General features: G+C 44.2%; 1 protein-coding gene across 2 annotated transcripts in view; it reads left to right on the plus strand.

The window, feature by feature from the left end:
- The window catches only part of RPS6KA3 (ribosomal protein S6 kinase A3), a 690,637-nt gene that overhangs the window by 488,829 nt on the left and 179,424 nt on the right, over positions 1-22,384 (plus strand). For both annotated transcript variants that reach the window (XM_085622203.1, XM_085622204.1), the window contains exon 18: positions 9,553-9,714. In XM_085622203.1, coding sequence (XP_085478329.1) covers positions 9,553-9,714 — 162 coding nt within the window. The remainder of the gene's footprint in view (positions 1-9,552; positions 9,715-22,384) is intronic.

Consider the following 22,384-nt stretch of genomic DNA (forward strand, 5'->3'; position numbering starts at 1 on the left):
CCCTTTTTGCTTTCCCTGATCCAATCGACATAGAATGTGATTTTTTAAAATTAACTAATAAGTCTAAAGAGACCATAAAATCATAAAATCCGTTTAAAAGAGCTTGCAATCCTCTCGCGGTTCTGGCCATCAAAACTGTGTCGTCCGCGTACAGTAGAGCAGGAATCATTTTGAAGCCGACTTTCGGGGTGTCCTTACAGATCGTGTTCAGGACCGGACCCAAATTATTGATGTAAAGCGAGAAGAGCAGGGGAGCAAGAATGCACCCCTGTCTAACTCCCCGCTTTACCTGCCAGGCATCAGTCTGGCTTCCATCGTCCCTATAACGGACGACTGCGGTTGTGTCGTCGTGGATTACAGCCAGGAAAGAGACCAAAATCGGGTCAAGCCCCAAACCGGCTAATAATGCCCAGAGTTTTTGCCGATTTACTAGGTCGAAAGCGGTGGACAAGTCCATAAAAGCTAAATGGAGGTCCCCCTGCTTAACGACAGTATATTTTCCTATAATAAGGTGTAGATTAAGGCATTGACCCACTGTGCCCCTTCCCTGTCTAAACCCATATTGTAGTTCGGAAATAATGGAATGCTCCTCCAGCCACATAGTTAAACGCGCAAGAACTACTTTACCCATGATTTTCATGGCAGAATCGAGGAGAGAGATAGGCCGGTAGCAAGCCGGATCATCTCTGGAACCTTTTTTAAAAAGTGGGACAATAACGGCTTTTGCCCAAGATCTAGGGGCCCCGACCTCAGAAACTGCGTTAAAAACACAGGTTAAAAGTTTCGCCCAAAACTGTGGGTCTGCCCTATAAAGGTCCGCTGGGACACCGTCCGGACCAGGGGCTTTACCAGACGCCGTGGCCTCAATGGCCTCCCGGACTTCCTCCTCCTTGAAAAGGATTCTTGAGGCTAAAGTATAATCCACATAATTTGTGGGGTTAGCTTCTTGTATCTCCGAATAGAGACCACTAAAGTGAGCCACCCATTTGTCTGGCGGAATGAGACATTCTTTGATGGAATTTTCTGTCTCATTAAAGAGGGGACTATTTATCGCTTTCCAAAACTGGCTACTATTTTTCTGAAGGCTAGCATCCGTCAAGTCATCCCATGCCTTGGATTTTAGCTCGCGTTTCCTTTCCTTTATTGCTTTTTTATAACATTTTCTTGCCTCAGTTATCTTACTGGGGATGCACCCAGGTTCTTTAAGTGCCAGTAAGAGAGCCGAGTGAGCACTAGAACAGGCATGGTCAAACCAGTTTTTAAACTTCCTAGGTTTTGGTTTCCCATGGGAGGTTAAGCTCCCCTCTACATGTTTGGTGATTCTGTCGAAAGCATCCAGAATCACTATCGGTTCCGCCCCTGAAGAAAGACACAAGCTGAAATCCTCTGTTTTATTTTCATATAAATTGATGAGGAAATCGGCCGGGGTGATGACATCCCATCTAAGTCTTCTACCCTGACTTGTGGGCTCAAGATTTAAATTAGAGATCAAGGGCTGAGTAACATCTTTCCTCAAAGCCTTAACTTTGATTTCCAGAACTAGTGGGTTATGGTCACTTAGGCCGTTTTGTGTAACATGGAACGTGCCCAATAAATTCAACATGTTACGTGGTACAAAAATATAATCAATTGTACTGCCGTGGCCGTGGCCAGTAAATGTATGAACCGGGTCCGACAAGTCTTGAACCGGCATATAAAGATAATGAGACGATACAATATTCTCTAAAAAGATCCCGCCTTTAGAATGCTCAAAATGAGTCCCCTCATTAGGGCAGTAATCTGAATAGTTATTGAAATAACAATTAAGATAACATAAGTGTATATTAAAATCGCCAAAAAGTAAAAGAAGATAAGGTTTTTCATTCAATGCATCAAACTCATCCAAGAAACTGAGTAGTGCATTGAGGTGTTCCAGTTCTTCCGTCCTAGTAAATGAATTGTAAAAATTCACCACCAAAAATGATGGCAGGTTAACACAATCCATTTTCACTGCTAAAATATGAGGAGAGTGGGTTGGTAATAACTCAATATTATACCGAAGCTTTAGGCTGAATAATAACAGGAGACCCCCTCGAGGTCTGCCCGTATCCGAGGGTGTAGCGTATTTAATAAAAGATTGATAACCATCAATAAAAAATGGATCTTTAGCCTCCCATGTTTCTTGTAAAGCAATGATATGATGGGAGGAGAGAAAAGCCAACCAATTTTGATTACCTCGTTTAGACCGAAGACCGGCTATATTCCAAGATAATGCAGAAATTAAATCTGCGACTGGGAGGCCAGTTACATGCCCTTGATCCATAGTTGGAGTATTAACCAGGTCAGATAAACAAGGTAATGAAGCAACCGCTACACCATTCAAAGGTAAGTCCACGCCCATGGTTTCCCCATTAAAAATGGGTTTAGTTCCTTTCTCGACTGCAACCTCAATTTGTAATGGCACGTTATTAACTGAGACAGTAGAAGGGGCATTATTCGCCATAACAGGAAACCCAGCAGATAAAGGCTCAGAAGAATTAGGGACTTCTAAACTAAAAACATCATTATTTAAATAAGCTCCATTATCACTAAGTCAATCATTAGTGTCTAGAGTGCTAAGGGCTTCAAATCTATTTGATAACAACAAAGGGTTGCTAGTTGGGGCGTACTGAAGGGGACGCTCTCTCTGTCTGCCCTGGCCTGCAGGAAATGGTGGGTAAAAGAAGCCCAGTGGAAGAATGTTAATGTGGTCTTGGTGTATTCTAATAGACCCTGCTTGTCTAAAAATGTGATCAACTATATCAGGGGTACTGAAGTTCACCACAACACAATCACCCCTCAGAGACTTATTGGATTTCCCTACCCACGGGACCCTTCTCACCATTTTAAAACAATCATAAAGGTGACTCCCCAGGACTGTCTTTCCTGCCAAGAAATGAAGGGCTTTGTTTTTCAAAGTGGACCAGTGCTCTTCTTTGCCATCACTGGTCTTTGGAACGTTAGCCAAAATAACGGTGTAAGGGCAAGCATCTGGGGGCAAATTTAACGGGCGAACCTCATGTGCCAAAGGACCTCGAACTCTTCGGGTTTCATTAATGTCCCTCGGGCCTGAACTAGTACCGTTAATGCTCGAAGCAGGAGGTAAGGGGATTACTGGACTTACAGCAGTAGTTGCCAAGGTGTCAATCATATCCGCTACTCTAGTAGTAATTTCACCGAGGGGTAGTAATTCAGAGGGATTAGACCTTGGCACAGGGGCGCTTTGAACAGCAATGTGGCGCTCAATAAGAGTGAGTCTGTTATCAATCTCGCTGAGTCTATCCAAGACTGGGGATATACACCTACTCAATCGTTCGTCAAGCTGCTTAATTACATCAGCTAACATTTCTCTAAAGATGACAGCCCCCCCCTGGGCAACAGGCTCCCTATCACTACTACCTGGATGAGGGGTGGCCTCAACCGCCGGACTCTCTACCGGGTGAGCCACCCCCTTAATAGGATCATTATTTCTAGAGTGTTTAGCATGTTGGCGAGGACCATTAGGGGCGTGAATGGCTTTCCTCTTACCTTTAGAAGCTTTAACATGGGCCACAGAGGAGGTTTTTGGTTGCCTAGTGCGTAAAACTGGGGGGGAGAGAGAAGGGGAAGGACTAGACATGTTCAGCGATGATTGAACGCTGGGATGATGGAACTCAGGTACAGGCCCAGGGGAATTAGAGTAAGAAGTCCCAGAGGGGGCAGCCAACAGGGGTTGAGAGAAGGGCTCTAGTGACAACCTTTTTTCCACAGTCTCAATTTCCTTGGAGACGGCATGTTCGACTTTTTTCAAAAAAGCGTCTAAAGTTCCGGACCCTCCCGCTAACTGCGCCTTGTTGAAGTTCTTAGCCATTGCTTGTGGAGATCAAACAAATCGCACAAGGATCTTATGACCACATTTCAAACAACCCGTCAAATCAACACAAACTAAGTCTTACTGTACACTGTGTATGACAGCCCCAAGTCACTGAATAACGTTCGTGCAAGATAAGGGGGGTGGCCCAGCTCAGCCCTGTCCAGCCCCGGACGGCCACAGACGGCCCGCCCTTTGCCCGGGCTTAGCCCGGCGACGCCCGCGCGCGTCCCGCGTCGCGGGGGGAGAGCCTGGTTCTTATATGCCTCCTGGCGCGGGAAAGGCTGTCATCGGGCTCCGGGCGCACAGGCAGCTGGGAGATGCAGTCCCCACTCGGCGGCCGCGGTAGAATGGCGGCGGCGGAGGACTGATACGGAGAGGACCGGAGCACACGGAACACCAGGTGAGGCACAGGAGTCCACAACACGCCCTAACAACTCTGGACGAGCAACCCGCTCTGCCGAGGGAGAGCCTGGTTCTTATACGCCTCCTGGCGCGGGAAAGGCTGTCATCGGGCTCCGGGCGCACAGGCAGCTGGGAGATGCAGTCCCCACTCGGCGGCCGCGGTAGAATGGCGGCGGCGGAGGACTGATACGGAGAGGACCGGAGCACACGGAACACCAGGTGAGGCACAGGAGTCCACAACACGCCCTAACAACTCTGGACGAGCAACCAATTTCTCTCTTGGCAGGTGGCATTTTTTAATTATGACTTCAGTTAGATGTGTTAGTGAGCTCCAGGCATTAACCCTGGAAGAACCTTTCTTCCAGCTGCACAGACAGGGCGGTCCTCTGACCAACCCTAAATTTGTCCCAAAAGTTGTCTCTCGTTTTAACCTCAATCAATATAGTTGCCTTTTTTTCCCCTCAACCAAACTCTGCTGCTGAGGGCTCTCCACACATTAGATGTCAAAATGTTCTACATTGATGGAGCTGAAACCTCTAGAAACACTAAGTAACTATTTTTTTCTTCACATTCTCATAAAGAAAGACCTATGTACAAATCGGGTATTGCCAGATCAATGGTCAAGTGCATTCAGACAGATTATGCTAAAGCCAAAAGAATTCTAACTGCACCTTCTAGAGCACACTCGGCTCGGATGAAAGGAGAATCCATGACTTTCCTAGGAAATATTCCAGTAGCTGAAATATACAAAGCTGCTACCTTGTCTACACCACACACTTTCACTAAACATTATTGTGTAGATGTTCTTGCACACTAGCAAGCTAATGTACGTACACTTTTCCAAACAACTGCAACACCCACAGGTTATCCAACTCTTCAGAGTACTGCTTTAATGTAAAGTATGTGTATCTACAGCTACACATTCCTCGAACGGAGTATGTTACTCACCCAGTAAGCATCTGTTTGTGGCATGTAGTGCTGTAGATTCACATGCGTCCACCCTCCTCCCCAGACACTTGTGGCCATTACAGTTTACTTTGTATACACACGAGAATATCTTTACTTGCACTTTACACTCCATTCTCACCCGCCCGCGGGAAAATAATCTTACAATGGAGTCGATGCCCATACACCTTATCACCAAGAAAAGGAGTCACTATCTCGTGACTTGATAGACTTCATCGAAGAAAAACAACTTGAACACATCCGGACCCAACACTAGATGGCAGGAGTATGTAAAGCATGTGAAACTACAGCACTACATGCCACAAACAGATGCTTACAGGGTAGGTAACCTATTCCTGCTCAGGGAGGGTGACCTTCTAGTCTCCACTTCGATTGGTTAAGCTCCAAATTGTATAGCATACATTTCCATGGATCCATTTAGTTTTGAAGCAGTTTAATTTACGTACCACTTGTTCGAGTTGCAAGTTGAGTACATTTCAATACATATGTGTCCTACCATACGTGATTTTAGGTTGATGGGATTGTGTTGAGTGAGCCGAGAGGAAACCCCTACCTTTTGATGGGTACTGACTTAAAAATTGAGTTAGGCCCACCCTTAAGCCTACTAGGAATGTGGGTAGGCATTAATTGTAAGAAAATTATGGGGGTTATGGGTCTCGTGCTAGCAGGGAGGGCTACTAATAAACATTGTGGTACTGCACAAATGGAAAGGTTGGATGAGTTGCAGCATGGGATGGATTGGTTTTTGGGCATTTAAAGAGTCAGTATACGAGAGTCTGAGATACTCAAGCAAATCGAAGATGATCTGGGTCACTACGAAGGATAGGTGGATGAAGCTACCAGAAAAAATGACACATTAAATCTAGATTTATTTCCATCTGTGATCACGCTGTTGTTTTGTTGTATGTAGAGGTGAATGTTGACAATTACGTTGTAAACAAATAGGCTACAGGGTTTGGGATTATTTCATTTTTCAGATATGACTTTGCATATTCATGAGGCATCTAGTAGACATATTAATGTTGGTGAAATTAAATTGTGTTTTCTAGAGTTTTGTATTTGGCTAAAATGAAAAGCAATTTGAAGAAAATGAGATGGTCAATTAAAAAAAAAAAGAAGAAATTTGGGACATGATGGATATTTCTTGCTGCAGATTCCTCACCTTGTGAATTTCTCCCCAGGCCTCAGACCGGATCTGGAAATTTCAAAGGAGTACTCCTCTGCTCCAGTAGCTACCGTTCAGCTTTGCACCATCGTCATTTCAGTCCATAAGTTAGTCTCTCATATAAGTGACCCCCATACGCACTAACGTCAGTTCCTTTCTTTCTGCGCCTTCAGACACGAATCAGGAGCTACTACTTGTTTTTTGTTGTTTTTCAAAACTCTTACAAATCGGGTACAGGGTACATGTCACCCCATTAACTGGGTTCAGGCTGTGCAGGGACTATCAAAAACAGATGTCTATCATAGACCCTCACTAAGTACGCTTTACAGTGCCTAGGGTTGGGGCACAACTGGAAAGCCTGTGACGATTGTGCTCGGATGAATCTGAAGCCGGACCAGACTGTGTATTGGAGTTCCCTAGACTGCTTTTTTCTCAGAAATGCATTCCGCCTAGAGTGGAGCTTGGGACTCCTGTATGCCTTCTATCCACTGGCTCTCCTGCCAGGGGCAGGAGAGCCAGTGGATAGAAGGCACTACTGGGCCCAAGTCATCTTAGTGGCACTGGATGGGGCCAGGAGAGTGTGGTTCACAGAACCTCTGGGCATAAGCATCTGCCCTCACTTCAAGTTGCTGCTTAGGCAGAATCTTCCTTTTCACCACCTGGACAGGGTGCTGCACCCAACCCAGTACAATTTATAGCTCAAGCCTTTGATATTGAGCAGTGACAGTTGACCTCCTTTGACCTTCCTCCCGAAGTCGTTGATTTCATTTTGGCAGTGAGGCATCCCTCTATGAAATAGGTGTACACCTGTCATTGTGAGTAATTTGTGGCTTGGTGCTGTACTCTCCAAATAGACCCACTGCAAGACAAGGTGTCTGAAATTTTGTTAGATTTTGCCCCTGGCCCAGCAACGACTTGATTTGGGCACTCTTAAAGGCTATTTGTTGTCCTTTTTAGCTTTTTTGCAGTAGCCGGACCAAATGCCTTTGTTGAAATCACCTGTTGTGGTAAGATTTTTAATGGGTTTGTAACCTCTATTTCCACCGACATCCTTTGATGCCACAGAGGGACTTTAATTTAGTACTCGGTGTTCTGATGTGCATGCCTTTTGAGCTGCTGCACAGTGTCCCTTGAGACTTCTTACATTGACGACTATCTTTCTCATTCCCATAAAGATGATTAGGGCTGTGAACAAGCTGGAGGCTCTTTCTGTCAACCCACCTTGTACAACATTCTTCCCTGATCAGTTCGTGTTGAGGACTCATGCTTTCTTTCTCCCTGAAGTGGTAACTCCCTTGCATGTGTGGCAGGCTTTCACCCTTCCTGCATTTTTTACCCTACCTAGAAGGAAGAGAGACTTCATAGATTAGACCGTAAGAGGGCACTCAACTTTTATATAAATCACACCAAAAAACATCAAGTGGATTATCAGCTCTTAGTGGAGGTCCCTGGTTCAAGGCTGTACAAAAAATAGACTTATCACCCTCCTTATGGATTGTTCTCTGCATAAAGATCTGCTATGTGGCTTTAGATGGCTTGCAGGCTCATTACCCAGAGGCAAAGCTTCTACTAATGCATTGGCATGTGGAATGCCCATCCGAGATATTTGTCAGGCGGCTATGTGGCAATCAGTACACACATTCACAAAGCATTACTGCTTCAACAATCTGGTCAGTCGAGAGGGGCATTTGGCTTGCTCGGTTTTGTAGGGCTTTTCGGTCTGAGTAGCTCACGGACCCATCGGGTCTTATAGTGTCTACGCATAAGGCGAGGAATCTGGTTAGAATTATCCATCAAAGGAACAGGTTACTTACCTTCAGTACCTATCTATCTAGTGAAAACTCTAACCGCAAATTCCTCACTGACCCTCCTGTCTCTCGATTCTGTGAATCAGACTCTTTTCCATCTAAAAAGGACCAAATTGAGAGATTTGTACTCTGGTTATGCCAGTATGCCGATAGGCTCTACGTCTGAATGTGCGGACAGCCTGTGAAACCAACTGACGTCAGGGCATATGGATAGAGCCTATATGCAGCTCAGCTAGTCACTTCTGGAGCATGATATTGGCGCGGAGCAGCACAATGCCACCTACCAGTACGCAGGAGTCCTGCTTTAAATTTTCCGAATTCAGTCTTACACCTGGGGAATATTCAAAGCATGAGGAATCTGCGGTTAGAAAATAGTGGCCGCCAGAAAGCTGAAAACAAGTACCTGGAATAAGCATAATGACTTACAGCCATTGGGTGGACCCAACAGTTGGAGATTCATGTAGATGTAGCTCTTTCTATGTCCTCAGACTAGATATGGCATGTCAAAAAGCAGGGTAGATTCTGCCAAAATGGAAGTTGCCAATGTGGCCAGTCTTAATGTCTTTATCACAAAAGACTGAATTAGTAATTACAGAAAGAGCCTGTAAATAGTGAAGCAGCTTTACAGAAAGGATAACTTGTTACACTGCAGAGGCTTACAATAGTGTGGACTTTATGTACGTATGTGAGGAAGTAGCCCTGTTGATCTCTCTGCAGGGGTACCTTTGTCTGTTGGTCTCTAACTAGGCAGCTTCATGTGTAGTGGTCTGCATGTGCAAGGATACTTGTTTGTGTGCTGGTTTGTTAGCCTGGATGTCTAAAGGTGTTTGTGTGTGTGTGCATGACTGTCTGTTGGTATGTTGCAATATCTGCATCTGTGGTTTCTTTGTTCCTTGATGTTGTATCAGTGTACGTTCAGTATGGTAATATGGCAAGTGGCTCTTTATCAAAGTAATCTAAATAAATACACTAGGCAAACTAATTAACTTTGTAAACGCCTGTTTTACTTTACAAGCCAAATGGTACCACGCAATGCCGTAGAATATCAGAACTTTCCAACAGTTGTGAGACATGCTGAAAACAGGTTTTCAACATTTTGTGAACATCCTCAGTGTTTAGTCTGTGGTGCCCGATTTAGGGGTTCAGCAGTATATAACTGCAAAGAATAGAAAATAGCGACTTCGGGTAGAAAATTATTTACCAGGATTACTGAGGTGGAGCAGCTACTAAGTATTGTATTTAGCCTGTCATAAAATCCGATTGACAATACATATTGCCTTCTAACATCAAACTAAATGTGCAGTTTGTAATCACGTTCCTTTTTTTTCCTTTTATATTAGGTTGTGCACAGGGATTTGAAGCCCAGCAACATTCTATACGTGGATGAGTCTGGAAATCCAGAGTCCATTAGAATATGTGATTTTGGGTTTGCAAAGCAACTCCGAGCAGAGAATGGTCTTCTAATGACTCCATGTTATACAGCGAACTTTGTTGCACCTGAGGTTATTTTAACACTTTCCTATTCGTATTTTTGTTTCAATGTATATTACATTATGAACAGTATACCTTGTGGGTTGAATGTTTTATCTTTCGCCAAATAATCCTAAATCCCTTAGACCCCCATGCTAGTTCGCCACTTGGGTTTAGATTTCTTTTGAAAGCACAAAATCTGACACATTCATAATATTCTTCTATCCCATCCACACCTGGAGGAAGGATTGGGAAATTTGAGATTGAGTAGAAAGGGTATTCAGATTATGCTTCCATCCTACACGTTTCCATGTAAACCCTATCCTTCAGCAAATCCTTGAAGTGCTGCATTAGAGAAATATTTCAAAGTCCCTTCATATCGATAGCATTAGCAAAGCAATGTCATTCTTTTTCCAGACTAATTTTTGCTACCCTGGGTTTGTATCCTCATTTATTTTAACATTTTAGTCTATTGTTGGTTTCATTTTTCGTACAGTTTTTATAGTCATTCAAAAATCTAGTTTTGCCCGTATGGTAACACTTCGTTAGCACTACTCTGAATCCACTTCTGTTTCTAAAACTGAATTCTCCAGATCTCTCTTGAAACTACGGAAAGATAGCTCAGTGGAATATTGCATCTATAAAGAGGTCTTTAGTGTAACCTGAAGGTCAAAACTTTGAATCCTCGAAGGTCCACTGTGCTTCTCATTATTTTAAGGTCAATAAAATGTGCACCATTCAGTATAGTAATAAATAACACCAGTTATCAGAAAATGCAATTTGTAACGTAAAATTTGTGTGTGCTAATCTTTTTTTGGGGGGTATTCTCTGCCCGAATAATTGTCAGGTGAGTCATGAAGTTTGACACTGGCCCAAAACCTCAAAGAAATACAGCTGTCTTGCTCCAGCGACCGTTATAATGGCTCTAGATAGAAATTGTATCCTTTCCTCACTTAAGACGAGCAAATGCATTTATAAGAACCTCTGAACTCTACAGCCCAGTGACGCCAGTTGGGCTTTTCATTTAGCCTTCTACGTATTGCCTTTCTTATTGGTGGCTATAGATGTTGGGCCTTATATACCTCTGCAAACATATGTTTGTTGCAGAGATTGACTGACCACAATGCAGTGGATATTGAAAGTGGAGTGGATCCTGCTTTTTTGAAAAATAAGCCCCCTAAAGAGAGACACGTATTTGTTTAATGGAATAAATAGGTCAACATTTCCAGGAGCACAGTGAAACAGCAGCAAGCAATAGAAAACAAGCTTTGGAATATCCAGTTATTCTCATTTGCTGCTGCTGGCATTGCCAAAACAATTGTGCCCACATTAACAAAGCCATTAGCAGTGTCTGGCTTTCTCGAAATAATTTTTATACTTCAAGGTTTTCGATTATGTTGCTTATAGACCCAATTTGGCGGCCGTCTTGGCAGTCTAGGGAATATTAGGCCATCTCGGAATGTTATTTTCTACACTTTCTAGGTGGTTGCCATGTTGCGTTTGATTGCAACATGACAGCCATCTTGGAAGTATATAAATAAACGTCACACTGCTGATTTTGACTTGCTGACTATGTGCAATTTAAAAAGAAATCAACATGGGCTAAGCCAGTAGTAGTTAAGTCCAGGATAGAAAGGAGAGGCAGGGAAGAGAGAGTTGAGGGATGGGAGAGGAGTGAATTAGACAATGAGCTGCTACAGTGGTTATTATCGGAGGTACTACAGAAGGATGATTGGAAGGTTGGAAGTGGTGGGGAGAGTCGGGAGTGGAGACAAAATCGTGCTCCAATGAAAGACCGAAAAAGGAACAGGCCTTGTACTTTTATGAAGTGCTAAATCACAAATGACAGGATACAACAAATAGTTTCTGCATGACGCGAGGGCGGCGTCTAAGTACTCCTACGTCAATCCAGCGCACAACGCCGACGACGGACGCGGAGCCGCAGACGACGCGCAAGGGGTATTGCTACAAAAATCTTTCCGGATCCAGCCTGACGCCTGAGATATTCTAAGGTGAGGAATCTAACTAACTGTTTCTTACAGATACATCGTTACCGAAGGTAAGTAACTTGTTCTTTAAGGCCACTCTTAGAGGAGAAACTATTAGTTACACTGTGAGTAAAAAAAACAGGAATTTAAAAATCAGCAACTGCTACGTTATTTGGCTAGAGCTGAGGAAGAGCACGTTTCAACAATAATGTAGGGTGATGATGGGAGTCCATATTCTTCATCGTATATTGGTTTTAAAAACCGAATTAAACAGTTGGCTAACCCAGAGATTCGCCGAAATTTTTCATTCGCATCTGAATAGCTCCTATGAAAATGGTGAAAGGGTAGGCAAGCTATTGGCTTTACACACCCGTCAGAAGGTTTCCCACAATGTAATATCCTCTATCAAACTGGATGGGCATGAATATACCAATCCGGACGATATCATTGAGTGATTTCAACGCTACTATCAAAAGTTATATCAAGATGATATCTCGAAAAACACTGCGGAAGTCAGGGATGCAATAAAAAAATTGTCTACAACCCTTGAATTAGGAAGAGGTCTGGACGATCCAAGTAGAGAAGAGCTAGAAAGAGAATTTAATATTACAGAAGTCCAATTAGCCCTTTCTGACCTGGCCGCAGGTAAAGCTGCAGGTCCAGATAAAATTCCCATAGAGATTTATAAAATTTTAGGAAATCTGATATTACCTCTTCTTCTTTTGGATCTGTTTAACGGAGTACAATCTAGTGGAATTCCCCCTGAATCTTGGAAGGAGACGGATATAATTATATTTGCTAAAAAAGGCAAGCCTATCGAGAATCCATCTTCATACCGACCAATCTCCCTGATCAATTCAGATTCTAAATGATATGCTAAAATTTTGGCTAATCGGCTCGGGAGGGTCATAGAACATCTGATCTCCCCTTGGCAACATGGTTTTATCCCTGGTAAAGGCACCACAGACCATATTCGCAGAGTCATTTCGCTTTTTGATATCATGTCAGAGACTGGTGACCAGATGTCTATGATCCTCCTGGACGCCGAGAAAGCTTTTGATCGGGTGTCCTGGGAGTTTTTATGGGGGATACTCGAGATAAATAATTTTGGGCCCCAGCTTATTAAATCAATTAAAGCTATGTATTTACAACCGAAAGCTTGATTGCAATTAATGGGTAAAGCGTCACATATTATTAATATATCCAGGGGAACAAGACAGGGATGTCCCTGCTCTCCGATTTTATTTGCCCTATACTTTAATCTCTTGATTATTAGTTTGCTACAGAATCCGAATAATTAAACCAATTATTACTGGGGCTTATGAGACCAAAATCCTAGATTATGCTGATGATGTGGCAATTTTAACACCAATCCCAGCTGAGGCAATTTTAGAAATAGATATAATTGCCGAACATTTTGGCCGGTATTCAGGTTATTCACTTAATAAAGAAAAAAACTGTTATATTATGCACTGATAACACTGACTATAATGACCCCAGAAAAATAGACAAAGCCACTTATCTCGGGGTTCATTTGTCTTCTAAAATAGAGGATATTAATAAAATATAATTATGAACCCCTGATTAAAAATATTGGGAAAGACCTAAGGAGGGTTAATAGTTTACACTGAACTATTATCGGAAGGGGCAATTTTTTAAAAATGAATGTGCTCCCGAAAGTACTGTACTTATTTCGGGCTATACCATTGGTGGTAGAAGACAATATCTTGAAAAAACTAGAATCATTATTTTCAAACTTTGTCTGGCAATATGGAAAAATTAGAAGATCGTTGAAATATCTAGCTCTACCACATAGTAGGGGCGGCCTAACAATTCCTAATATTACGCTGTACTATTGGGCGGCCCTTCTTTATCAAATAGCCCCTTTGTTTAACTTGGAGACTGCAAATCAAACTAGATCAGATATAGAAATACCCACCATTTTTGAACTTTCTGTTGGAAAGAAAGCCCAAGGATTTCTTCTGAATCATGTAGAACCAAGCTATTATAAAAAGGTTAAATTTAAGGTGATTACCACCGCATGGAAAATATGGAGGAAGTTTTCGAGGCTTATGATAATCCCGAAGTTTAATAGATACACTCCCTTGTGGCATTTGTCACTACTCCCCATACAGGTTAAGGATGATATGGCCAACAAGTGGGAAAGTATGGGGATAAGAACAGTTGGTGATTTTTCTGGGGGAAAATCAGATTTCCAGTTTTCGGTGTTACAGAATGCTTTTGAAGTTCCTAACAGCCACTACTTTAAATTTATTCAGATCCAAAATATTCTGAGATTAAAGACCCCCAAGATCACATTGGCATAGATCCCGTTTCTAGATGCTATAGCGAAGAAATCGATAAAAATTGGCAATTTATATAACTTGCTTCTTGATAGAACTCCCGATGATCTGGATCAAATTGAATCATCTTGGGCGCTGAAGCTCATTATCCCCAACGTCGATATTGATAAGAGTCTTTTTTTAACATCAAATACTTCTATCCCCACGGTTGAAAGCCCAAGTGTATGACAATTTTTAACTTGTACTTTAACCCCGCTAAGCTGTTTTTGTAGGGGAAAAGGATAGATGACTCTTGTCCCAGATGTGGACTGGGGCCGGCTACCTTGATCCATATGTTCTATGATTGTGATAAATTAACCTCACTTAAAAACAAGCTTTTAAAGTTCTGGGAAGAAGTATTTGGGCATAGAATAGCTGAATCACCTACATTGTTAATTCTTGGCTACGATGGGGCGTTTGGGCTGAATTCGGATGAGGAATCATGTCTTTTTATAGGGACTGCGGTATATAGAATTTTACTGGCAGCTAGATGGAAGGACATGGATGCCCCAGCCTTTCAGATGTGGCTCTCCAGATTTCTGGGTGTGTACAATCAAGAAAAAGCTATATATTCTGTGTGTATGTAAGTTTCTGTAGAAGTAAGTGTGGTAGTGTGTGTATAACTGTATATGCAAGTAAATGAATGTTTGATACTTTGCATGTGTGACTGCGTGTGAGTAACTCTATGGGTGAGTGGCGGTGTGTAACAGGATGTATAGGTGTATGAGTACATATGATGAGTGAGTACATGTATCAGTGACTGTATAGGGACTGTTGGTGAATGAGTGGATGTGTGCGTAGCTCTTGGAATTACTGAATAGGTGTGTTGTAACTGGTATTGGTATGTCCATTGTTTTGAAAATTTTATTTTTGAGTGTGTATCAAAGGTTATATTAGGGTGAGCGGAGGTCTGCCACTCTATCACAATATCACAAGGATGATGTCATCAGTGATGTCATGAGTGATGTCACTGACCATGTCATGAGTGATGTAATATATGACGTCATCAGCAGTGCATTGCGGGCGCGCGAGTTATAGTTAGCTGAACTAACTATAACGGGGGAATTTCAATGGTTTTGTACGAGTGAAATGTCCAACTTACTATAACGCCCCTGAAACCTATGTTTTTTTCAGTGAATACGTATGTGTATATATATATTCCCCATAGCTTCTCAAGAAATCATTAATAGCTGTTGAATTCTAGTACCACTAGAGGGGGATCTGGTCTATTTCATAAAACTACTAAAAAGGGACATGAGTAGCATCAAATAAGAAGAAGCATTGTGATAGGAAAGGGTTGGAAATATTTTCACATATGGAGCGACATGCATAAGGGTGGTCCCTTCCAAAGTCGCATAAAGTTTAATTGTATAATAAATGTGTGACCGAAAATTACAGCCTATGTGCATTGGAGGGCCAATTTTGGTCTTTAGCTCTCAAGATCTCTGCTCCTAGAGTGTGTTATGGATGGTTAACATTTCAGTCCGATTCCTTGGAATAACTAAATTTATTAAACCACAGACTTCTTCCAATACTCTTACGTTACCAAGGAATCTCATCATTCATCCTGAACAGGCGTGAGCTTAGTGTATATATACACACCCTCCTCCATTTTCTTTCTAATTAAAACTCTGCAATGTGATTTGGATAGGTTGCCGAAATATCTCTGTGACCTCCCATTCCAAGTCCTTGCACCTGGCAGTGTCAAGAAAATAGTCATACTTGTTTTATTAGTTTTATATCTGCCGACATCCACAACAGCTTCGGCGCACCACCCCCGCACCCATCGGTCGAACCAACGCACCTCGCCGCCGCCCTCCTGACATGGACCGAAGTGACCACCGAAGACACGGCCCGCATGATGAGCACCATCCACTCCGGATCTCCGACCGACCCATGCCCCCACCATGTCTTCAACAAGGCAGACTCCACCATCGCACCCCACCTCCGAGACATCATCAACACCTCCTTTCGACACAGCCACCTTCCCAGAGAGCTGGAAGTATGCCGAGCTCAGCGCCCTGCTGAAGAAACCAACAGCGGACCCGACCGACCTAAAGAACTTCCGCCCCATCTCGCTCCTTCCTTTCCCAGCCAAAGTCATCGAGAAGGTCGTCAACAAGCAGCTGGCTGCCTTCCTCGAGACTAACGGATCCCTCGACCCATCGCAGTCCGGATTCAGAGCCAACCACAGCACCGAGACCGCCCTCATCGCAGCCACTGACGACATCCGAGCCCTGCTCGACAACGGAGAAACAGCGGCACTCATCCTCCTAGACCTCTCCGCAGCATTTGACACTGTCTGCCACCGCACCCTAGTCCAACGCCTCAACGACACCGGCATCCAAGGGAAGGCTCTGGAATTGATCACCTCATACCTCACCGGCAGAACACAGAGAGTACGCCTCCCCCCCTTCTGTTCGGAGGCCACCGAAGTCATCTGCGGCGTTCCGCATGGATCGTCACTCAGCCCCACCCTCTTCAACGTCTACATGAAGCCCCTCGCTGCCATCGCACGCCAACACAACCTCAACATCATCTCCTACGCCGACGACACCCAGCTTATCCTCTCCCTCACCAGAGACCCCGACACCGCCAGAGCCAGCCTACACGAAGGGATGAATGACGTCGCTGAATGGATGAACATCAGCCGCCTGAAACTGAACACAGACAAGACAGAAGTCCTCATCCTTGGACCATCACCCTCCGCATGGGACGACTCCTGGTGGCCCCCAGCCCTAGGCACCGCACCCAAGCCAACAGACCACGCACGCAACCTGGGCTTCATCCTGGACTCCTCCCTATCGATGACCAGACAAGTCAACGCCGTCTCCTCGTCATGCTTCCACACCCTCCGCATGCTCTGCAAAATCTTCTGGTGGATCCCGACCGAAACCAGGAAGACGGTCACCCAGGCCCTCGTCACCAGCCGACTAGTCTACGGAAACACCCTCTACGCCAGAACCACAGCCAAGCTTCAGAAAAGACTCCAATGTATCCAGAACGCCTCCGCCCGACTCATCCTGGACGTCCCCCGACGCAGCCACAGCTCGAGCCACCTGAGACCTGCACTGGCTCCCCGTCAACAAGAGGATCACGTTCAGACTCCTCACCCACGCACAAAAATCCCTCCACGACCTGGGCCCCAAGTACCTCAACGACCGCCTGACCTTCTACACGCCCACCCGCCAGCTACGATCCGCGCACCTCGCCCTCGCCGCCGTACCTCGCATCCAGAGAGCCACCACCGGAGGAAGATCCTTCTCCTACCTGGCGGCCAAGACATGGAACTCCCTGCCCATCCACCTGCGGCTGACCCAGGACCACCTCGCCTTCAGGAAACAGATCAAGACCTGGCTGTTCGAGCAGTAGCAGACCCCCTCCCCCAGCGCCTTGAGACCCTTCCGGGTGAGTAGCGCGCGATATAAATTCCATGATTGATTGATTGATATCTAATATTACTCCTATATTTTCATATCCCAATTTAAGCAACCTGCGTTGTCATGCCTGTGTTTTTAGGTGACATGGTTATGTAATATGGATTACTTTTTTGGGAATTTCAGTTTATTTTCCAGGCCGTAATTGGTTGATTTTGTGGTACTAGTAAAATGGTATGGACTACACATGCCACACGGGAAGAGGCATATGCCTGATGGCAGTCAGAAATGTAGCTGCTGCTCAATGAGATTTTATTTTGGTGGTGTGGTTTGGACTATAATGGGTCTTAAACTCATGCGTCAGTTTAGTATGCACCTATTTTATTAGAAATGGTGCAGTAAGTAGTTTCATAGATCAGTCTAATCTCTGTCCGTGGATAGGTTTCTAACAATGCTTCACAACTATTACTGACTGGCTTTTTTTTTTTTATTATTGTTTTTAATTTAAGCAGTTTGAACTGTCTTTGGAGGTTAATACTGATTGACAAAATTTTGAGATAGTACATCAGACAGATTATTGAAATCGACTCTGGTTGAACATTGTTGTTGTAATCTTAAAAGTGGCCAAAATGGGTTCTCCTATCAGGGAAGGAAACTGCTGTTCCTATCTGTGGACTTACAATAAACGTCCTTGCTCAGTCTTGCATTCTTAGGTAATATTTTTATCTCAAAGTAGGCCAGTTCTGTGTGACTTGTAGTGTGTGGGTTTGAAAACCTTCTATGGGTGTTAACCCTTTCATTGAAATCCATGGCTGAATCGGTTCCACCACTCCAAATAATGAACATACCATAAATGTATTGATTCCACAATCCCATCTTTTATGGAGATTGTTGCGAAAATGTATTCCACCTCAAATGGATGTACATAAAGGCTTGCTACCCTGGTAGCAGTGGTGCAACCCACAGATTTACCAGGAGTTTGTGGGCAAATAATCCCTTCAAATACAAAATAACAAAACAAGCACATTGGACCAAAAGGTGTGGAGGTGTGGCATGTAATCCCAGTGGTAATTATTGATGTGTTTCTCAATGGCACTTAATGTCTCCTCCTGTGGTATGCTAGTATACAAGATCTTAGTGTAAAGGCTCATCAGAAGTTCTTCTTCCAGATCAAAGGATGTGTAAAGCAAAGTCACCAATCTGTGTCATTCAAGTAAGGAGGCGGTTTTAGTAACAAGGGATAAAGGAACAAGTCTCAGAACCTTGACAGGGGCTCTCAGGCAAACCCAATACCTGAAGCAATGGGGCATCTGGGTGGTGGCCTCATTGTTAGAACAATTTTGGGCTGTGCATGAAAGTATTGCATTTTTGGATTTTGAGTTATTAAAAAGAACTGCCTTGTGTTGTGTGATACAGTTAGCCTGTTTGACTTCGTCAACTAGCAGTTTTATTTTAGTGGTTCCATTAATGTAGGATCTTTCTGCAAAATGGGATAGTTCCTCGGGAGACATAGAAGTTTGAGGCACAAATCTTATTTGCAGGTTTTATAACAAATTTTGTATTGTTGCATAACTCATCTCGGGATTTTCATCTAATTATAAGATTATTACGGGATGGGATGAGGAAAACAAGTTTTTTTGCGGAGTCCATTATTGGTGTCCTCATCACGATTGGTTTCAGATCCTGCACACCCTGCATTTAAAAAAAGATATAATAATTCAGATAGCTCACCACAAAGATCACAATGGTCTACCTGTGGGGATGGGATGAAGCCATGTCCTTTATTCTGCACTTTTAGTTGGTTTTCTGTCAGAGCTGTGTCTGTTAGATTTACAACCAAATTTTCTAGATAAATGGGCATGGGAGGTCCTATTTTACCTTACGAAAGCCTGCAAGAAATGACGCAAGTCTGCTGCAGGTCATCTTCCTTCGTAAAGTTGAGGGACTAGTCTTTGAGGTAAAAGCACAGTAAGCATCACAAACTGGGCTCCTCAGCCAACAGGCATTCCCAGTCACAGTCCAGGCCACATAGTTTTTGATTGTGGTCGGTCACCAGCTTCCTCTTCCTTCTTTGAACCCTTTCAAATCCCGAAAAAGCTGTACCAGCGTTCAGTGGCTTCCTCAGATGCTCAGCAGGTTGCTGTCTTCAGAGATTCAATGTTGAAGTTTTTCAGTATGGATCCGAGTATCTCTGCAGCACCGGCAGGCCCCAACTGCACGTACACCTGCAACCTTGGCCGTGGTACTGGCTCACTGTCCCTCAGTCAACCTCACCCGCTTTAGGCACCAGGTCTTAATTCTTCCTTGCCTAGGTGCATACGAGTTGTCATCACATCAGCTTTGTCCTTGGCACTAATCTTTCCTGTAACAAGGTGTGCCTAACTCTAATGGTGCCTGTGCTTTTTGACCCTTCCTCGGGTACTGTCAGCCTTGTGTCATGGCACTCCATAACAAAAATGCAACTTTGCCTTGACAATGATTTTTTTTTTTTTAGGTCCCCTTCTGCAGAGTCCGTGATTTGTCAGGTTGGAAGACATTTTTGAATTTGAGATCCTATTCAGATGCCTCTGACTACTCCAAACAGTGAGGAAGCGAATGACCAGGAGAAGGCAGATAATCCTCTCTTCCCTGGTTCTGTCCTTTTCTTAGATATGCAGAAAGTTAGTCCTGTGCTGTCAAGTAAGACAGTGCTGGACTGAGGAACAAAAGCAGCCCTGGCAAAAATGGTCAAACAATCCCTGCTCTTTTCCCTCGTCTAGTCTAGTGATGTCACTGACTGTGTCATGAGTGATGTAATATGTGAGGTCATAAGCAGTGGATTGCAGGGTGTATAAGTTATGGTTAGCTCTGGTAGCAATAACTGCTGCATTATACTGGTTTTGGAGTGAAATCTGAGCCCAACTATAACGTCCCTGTAACCTCTGTATTTTTTTGAGTGAATTTCTAAGGTTTTTAAAATTTAATTTCCTAACTGTAACCTTTGAGAGTGTGTGTGTGAGTGCATGAGTGTCTCATTTGGTCTGTTGGTGGGTATCTGACTGGATCTTGGAGTGGCTGCATAAGTGTCTCACTGGATGTGTGAGTGTCTCAGTGGGTGTCTGGTCTGAGTAGGTTTGCAAGTGCCCCATGAGTGTGTGTCAGTCTGAGTGGCTGCATGAGTGGTTCTGTGAGTAGGTGCATAATTGTCAAAGTAGGTCTATGAGTGCATGTGAGTATGAGTAGGTCTGAGTGCATGCGAGTTTGAGTAGGTCTGTGAGTATGGGTGTGTGTGTATGAGTGGGGTCTATGAGTGAGTACATTAATGTCTGAATTGGTCTGTCGGTGGGTGTGTATGTGCCGGAGTGTGTGACTGGATGTGTCAGTAGCAGTTTGAGTGACTGAGGCACAAATGAAACATACGTGCCACTCAATCCAACAAGACTGTACAGTTTTACACAAAATATCTACCCATGTAGAGAACTTTCTAGTGCTCTATTAAGTGCTATCTCCTTGGGTAAATGTCTAGTACGTATTCTACAATACAGCTGCATAATGGAGCACGAGTAATTGTCAGCAGTGACCTTGTGTATGTTTTTGCAATTTGATTGTTCCAGGTGCATCTTTATCCACAAATATGTGATAACCTGAATCCTCCTATAGAGAAAATAAAGAGGTAAATCTCCATCAAACAAGGATCTTTCTTAAGTACGTGATGCAAGTGCTTCTTTGTTTGGTCCTCCTATTCCTCTGCATCAACAAGACCTCACCAGAATAGTAGGGAAGCGTGAATAAGTTGTCCGTCCTCCTGGCTAAAAGAGAGGAAGTCATTTGCATATTACTAAGCTGGACAGGGCCAAACAGCAACGCTTTCAAGTGATGTGTACATTTGAGTACTTTTTGCAATTTAAAAGGAGAGCCATGGACTCTGCCCTCACCATGTAAGGTCAAGAAAGAATCCACTCATTAGTCAGTACAGATTGCCTCCAGTAGCTCAACAATGCATTCACCTCCATGAAGCATTTCTGATTGCCTTTAATAAGGAATTGCAGCAAAAACACACATGCTTTGCCTTCGCCAACCCAGTAGTGAAATTAATTTGTCCTTTACAGAAGTGGAGCTTCAGCTGGGGCTCCTGCTGTGGGTTTCCTATTGAGGTTTAATTTCTGTGAAATGAGCATCAGGGCCAGAATGGCCCCGGGGACCACATCTCCCAGGGCCTGTCCATGACTTATTGGGACAGGGGGCTGCGCGATACCCATCCCTGTGTTGATTTCGACCCCGGGGACCCAATCCCCTGGGGTCCAGATTATTTTTAATGGTGGAGGGGGCGGCGTGGCCCTGCTCCCTAAACTACTTCTGGCACCGCGGGCCCCAGCCATATATCAATGGGGGATGAATGGTCATGCGCCACCACATCCACGGGTCCATTTCACCCCGGGGCTTGTCCACTTCTCCCTGGAGCCCACCACTCAGGGCATCTAGTGTGCTATGGAAGCACTGAGAGAGCCTAAAGGCCCCCGCCGTCCCAGCCAGCATTGCTCTTGCGTGCAAGGAGCTGCTGGAAATGCAGCAACCTGCGTGTCTGAGCAATATTTTCATCTATTTCCCTGCCCACATGTCTGCGGGCAGGGAAAGAGTTAAAACCTCTGCTTCCAGCAAGTGGAAGCGGTTTGACAGCTCTCGATTGCTGGAAGCAGACTCTTTGCTTTTCCTTGGCGGGAGCTTTCACAGCTCCCAAGCAAAAGCAGACAGCTGTGTCCCTGGGAAGGTGGAAGTCCCTGGGGCCAGGGATCCACACGGACACCCTCTTTAAAGTTCCATGCGGCCCCCCTTTATAACTTTTTTTTTTATAGCCTATGTAGGTGTTGATCCCCAGGGGGCTGTGGTGGGGGTCCGTGTGACCCCGCTTAATGGGTGAGTGTGTGGCTATGTGACTGGCTGTATGGGTGAGTGACTGGTTGTATGAGTGGGTGTTTGAGTGGCTCTATGGAGGAGTGAGAGGATGTGTGAGTACTG

This window comes from Triturus cristatus, chromosome 8 (genome assembly GCF_964204655.1).
Source record: "Triturus cristatus chromosome 8, aTriCri1.1, whole genome shotgun sequence".
In the NCBI taxonomy this organism is placed as follows: Eukaryota; Metazoa; Chordata; class Amphibia; order Caudata; family Salamandridae; genus Triturus; species Triturus cristatus.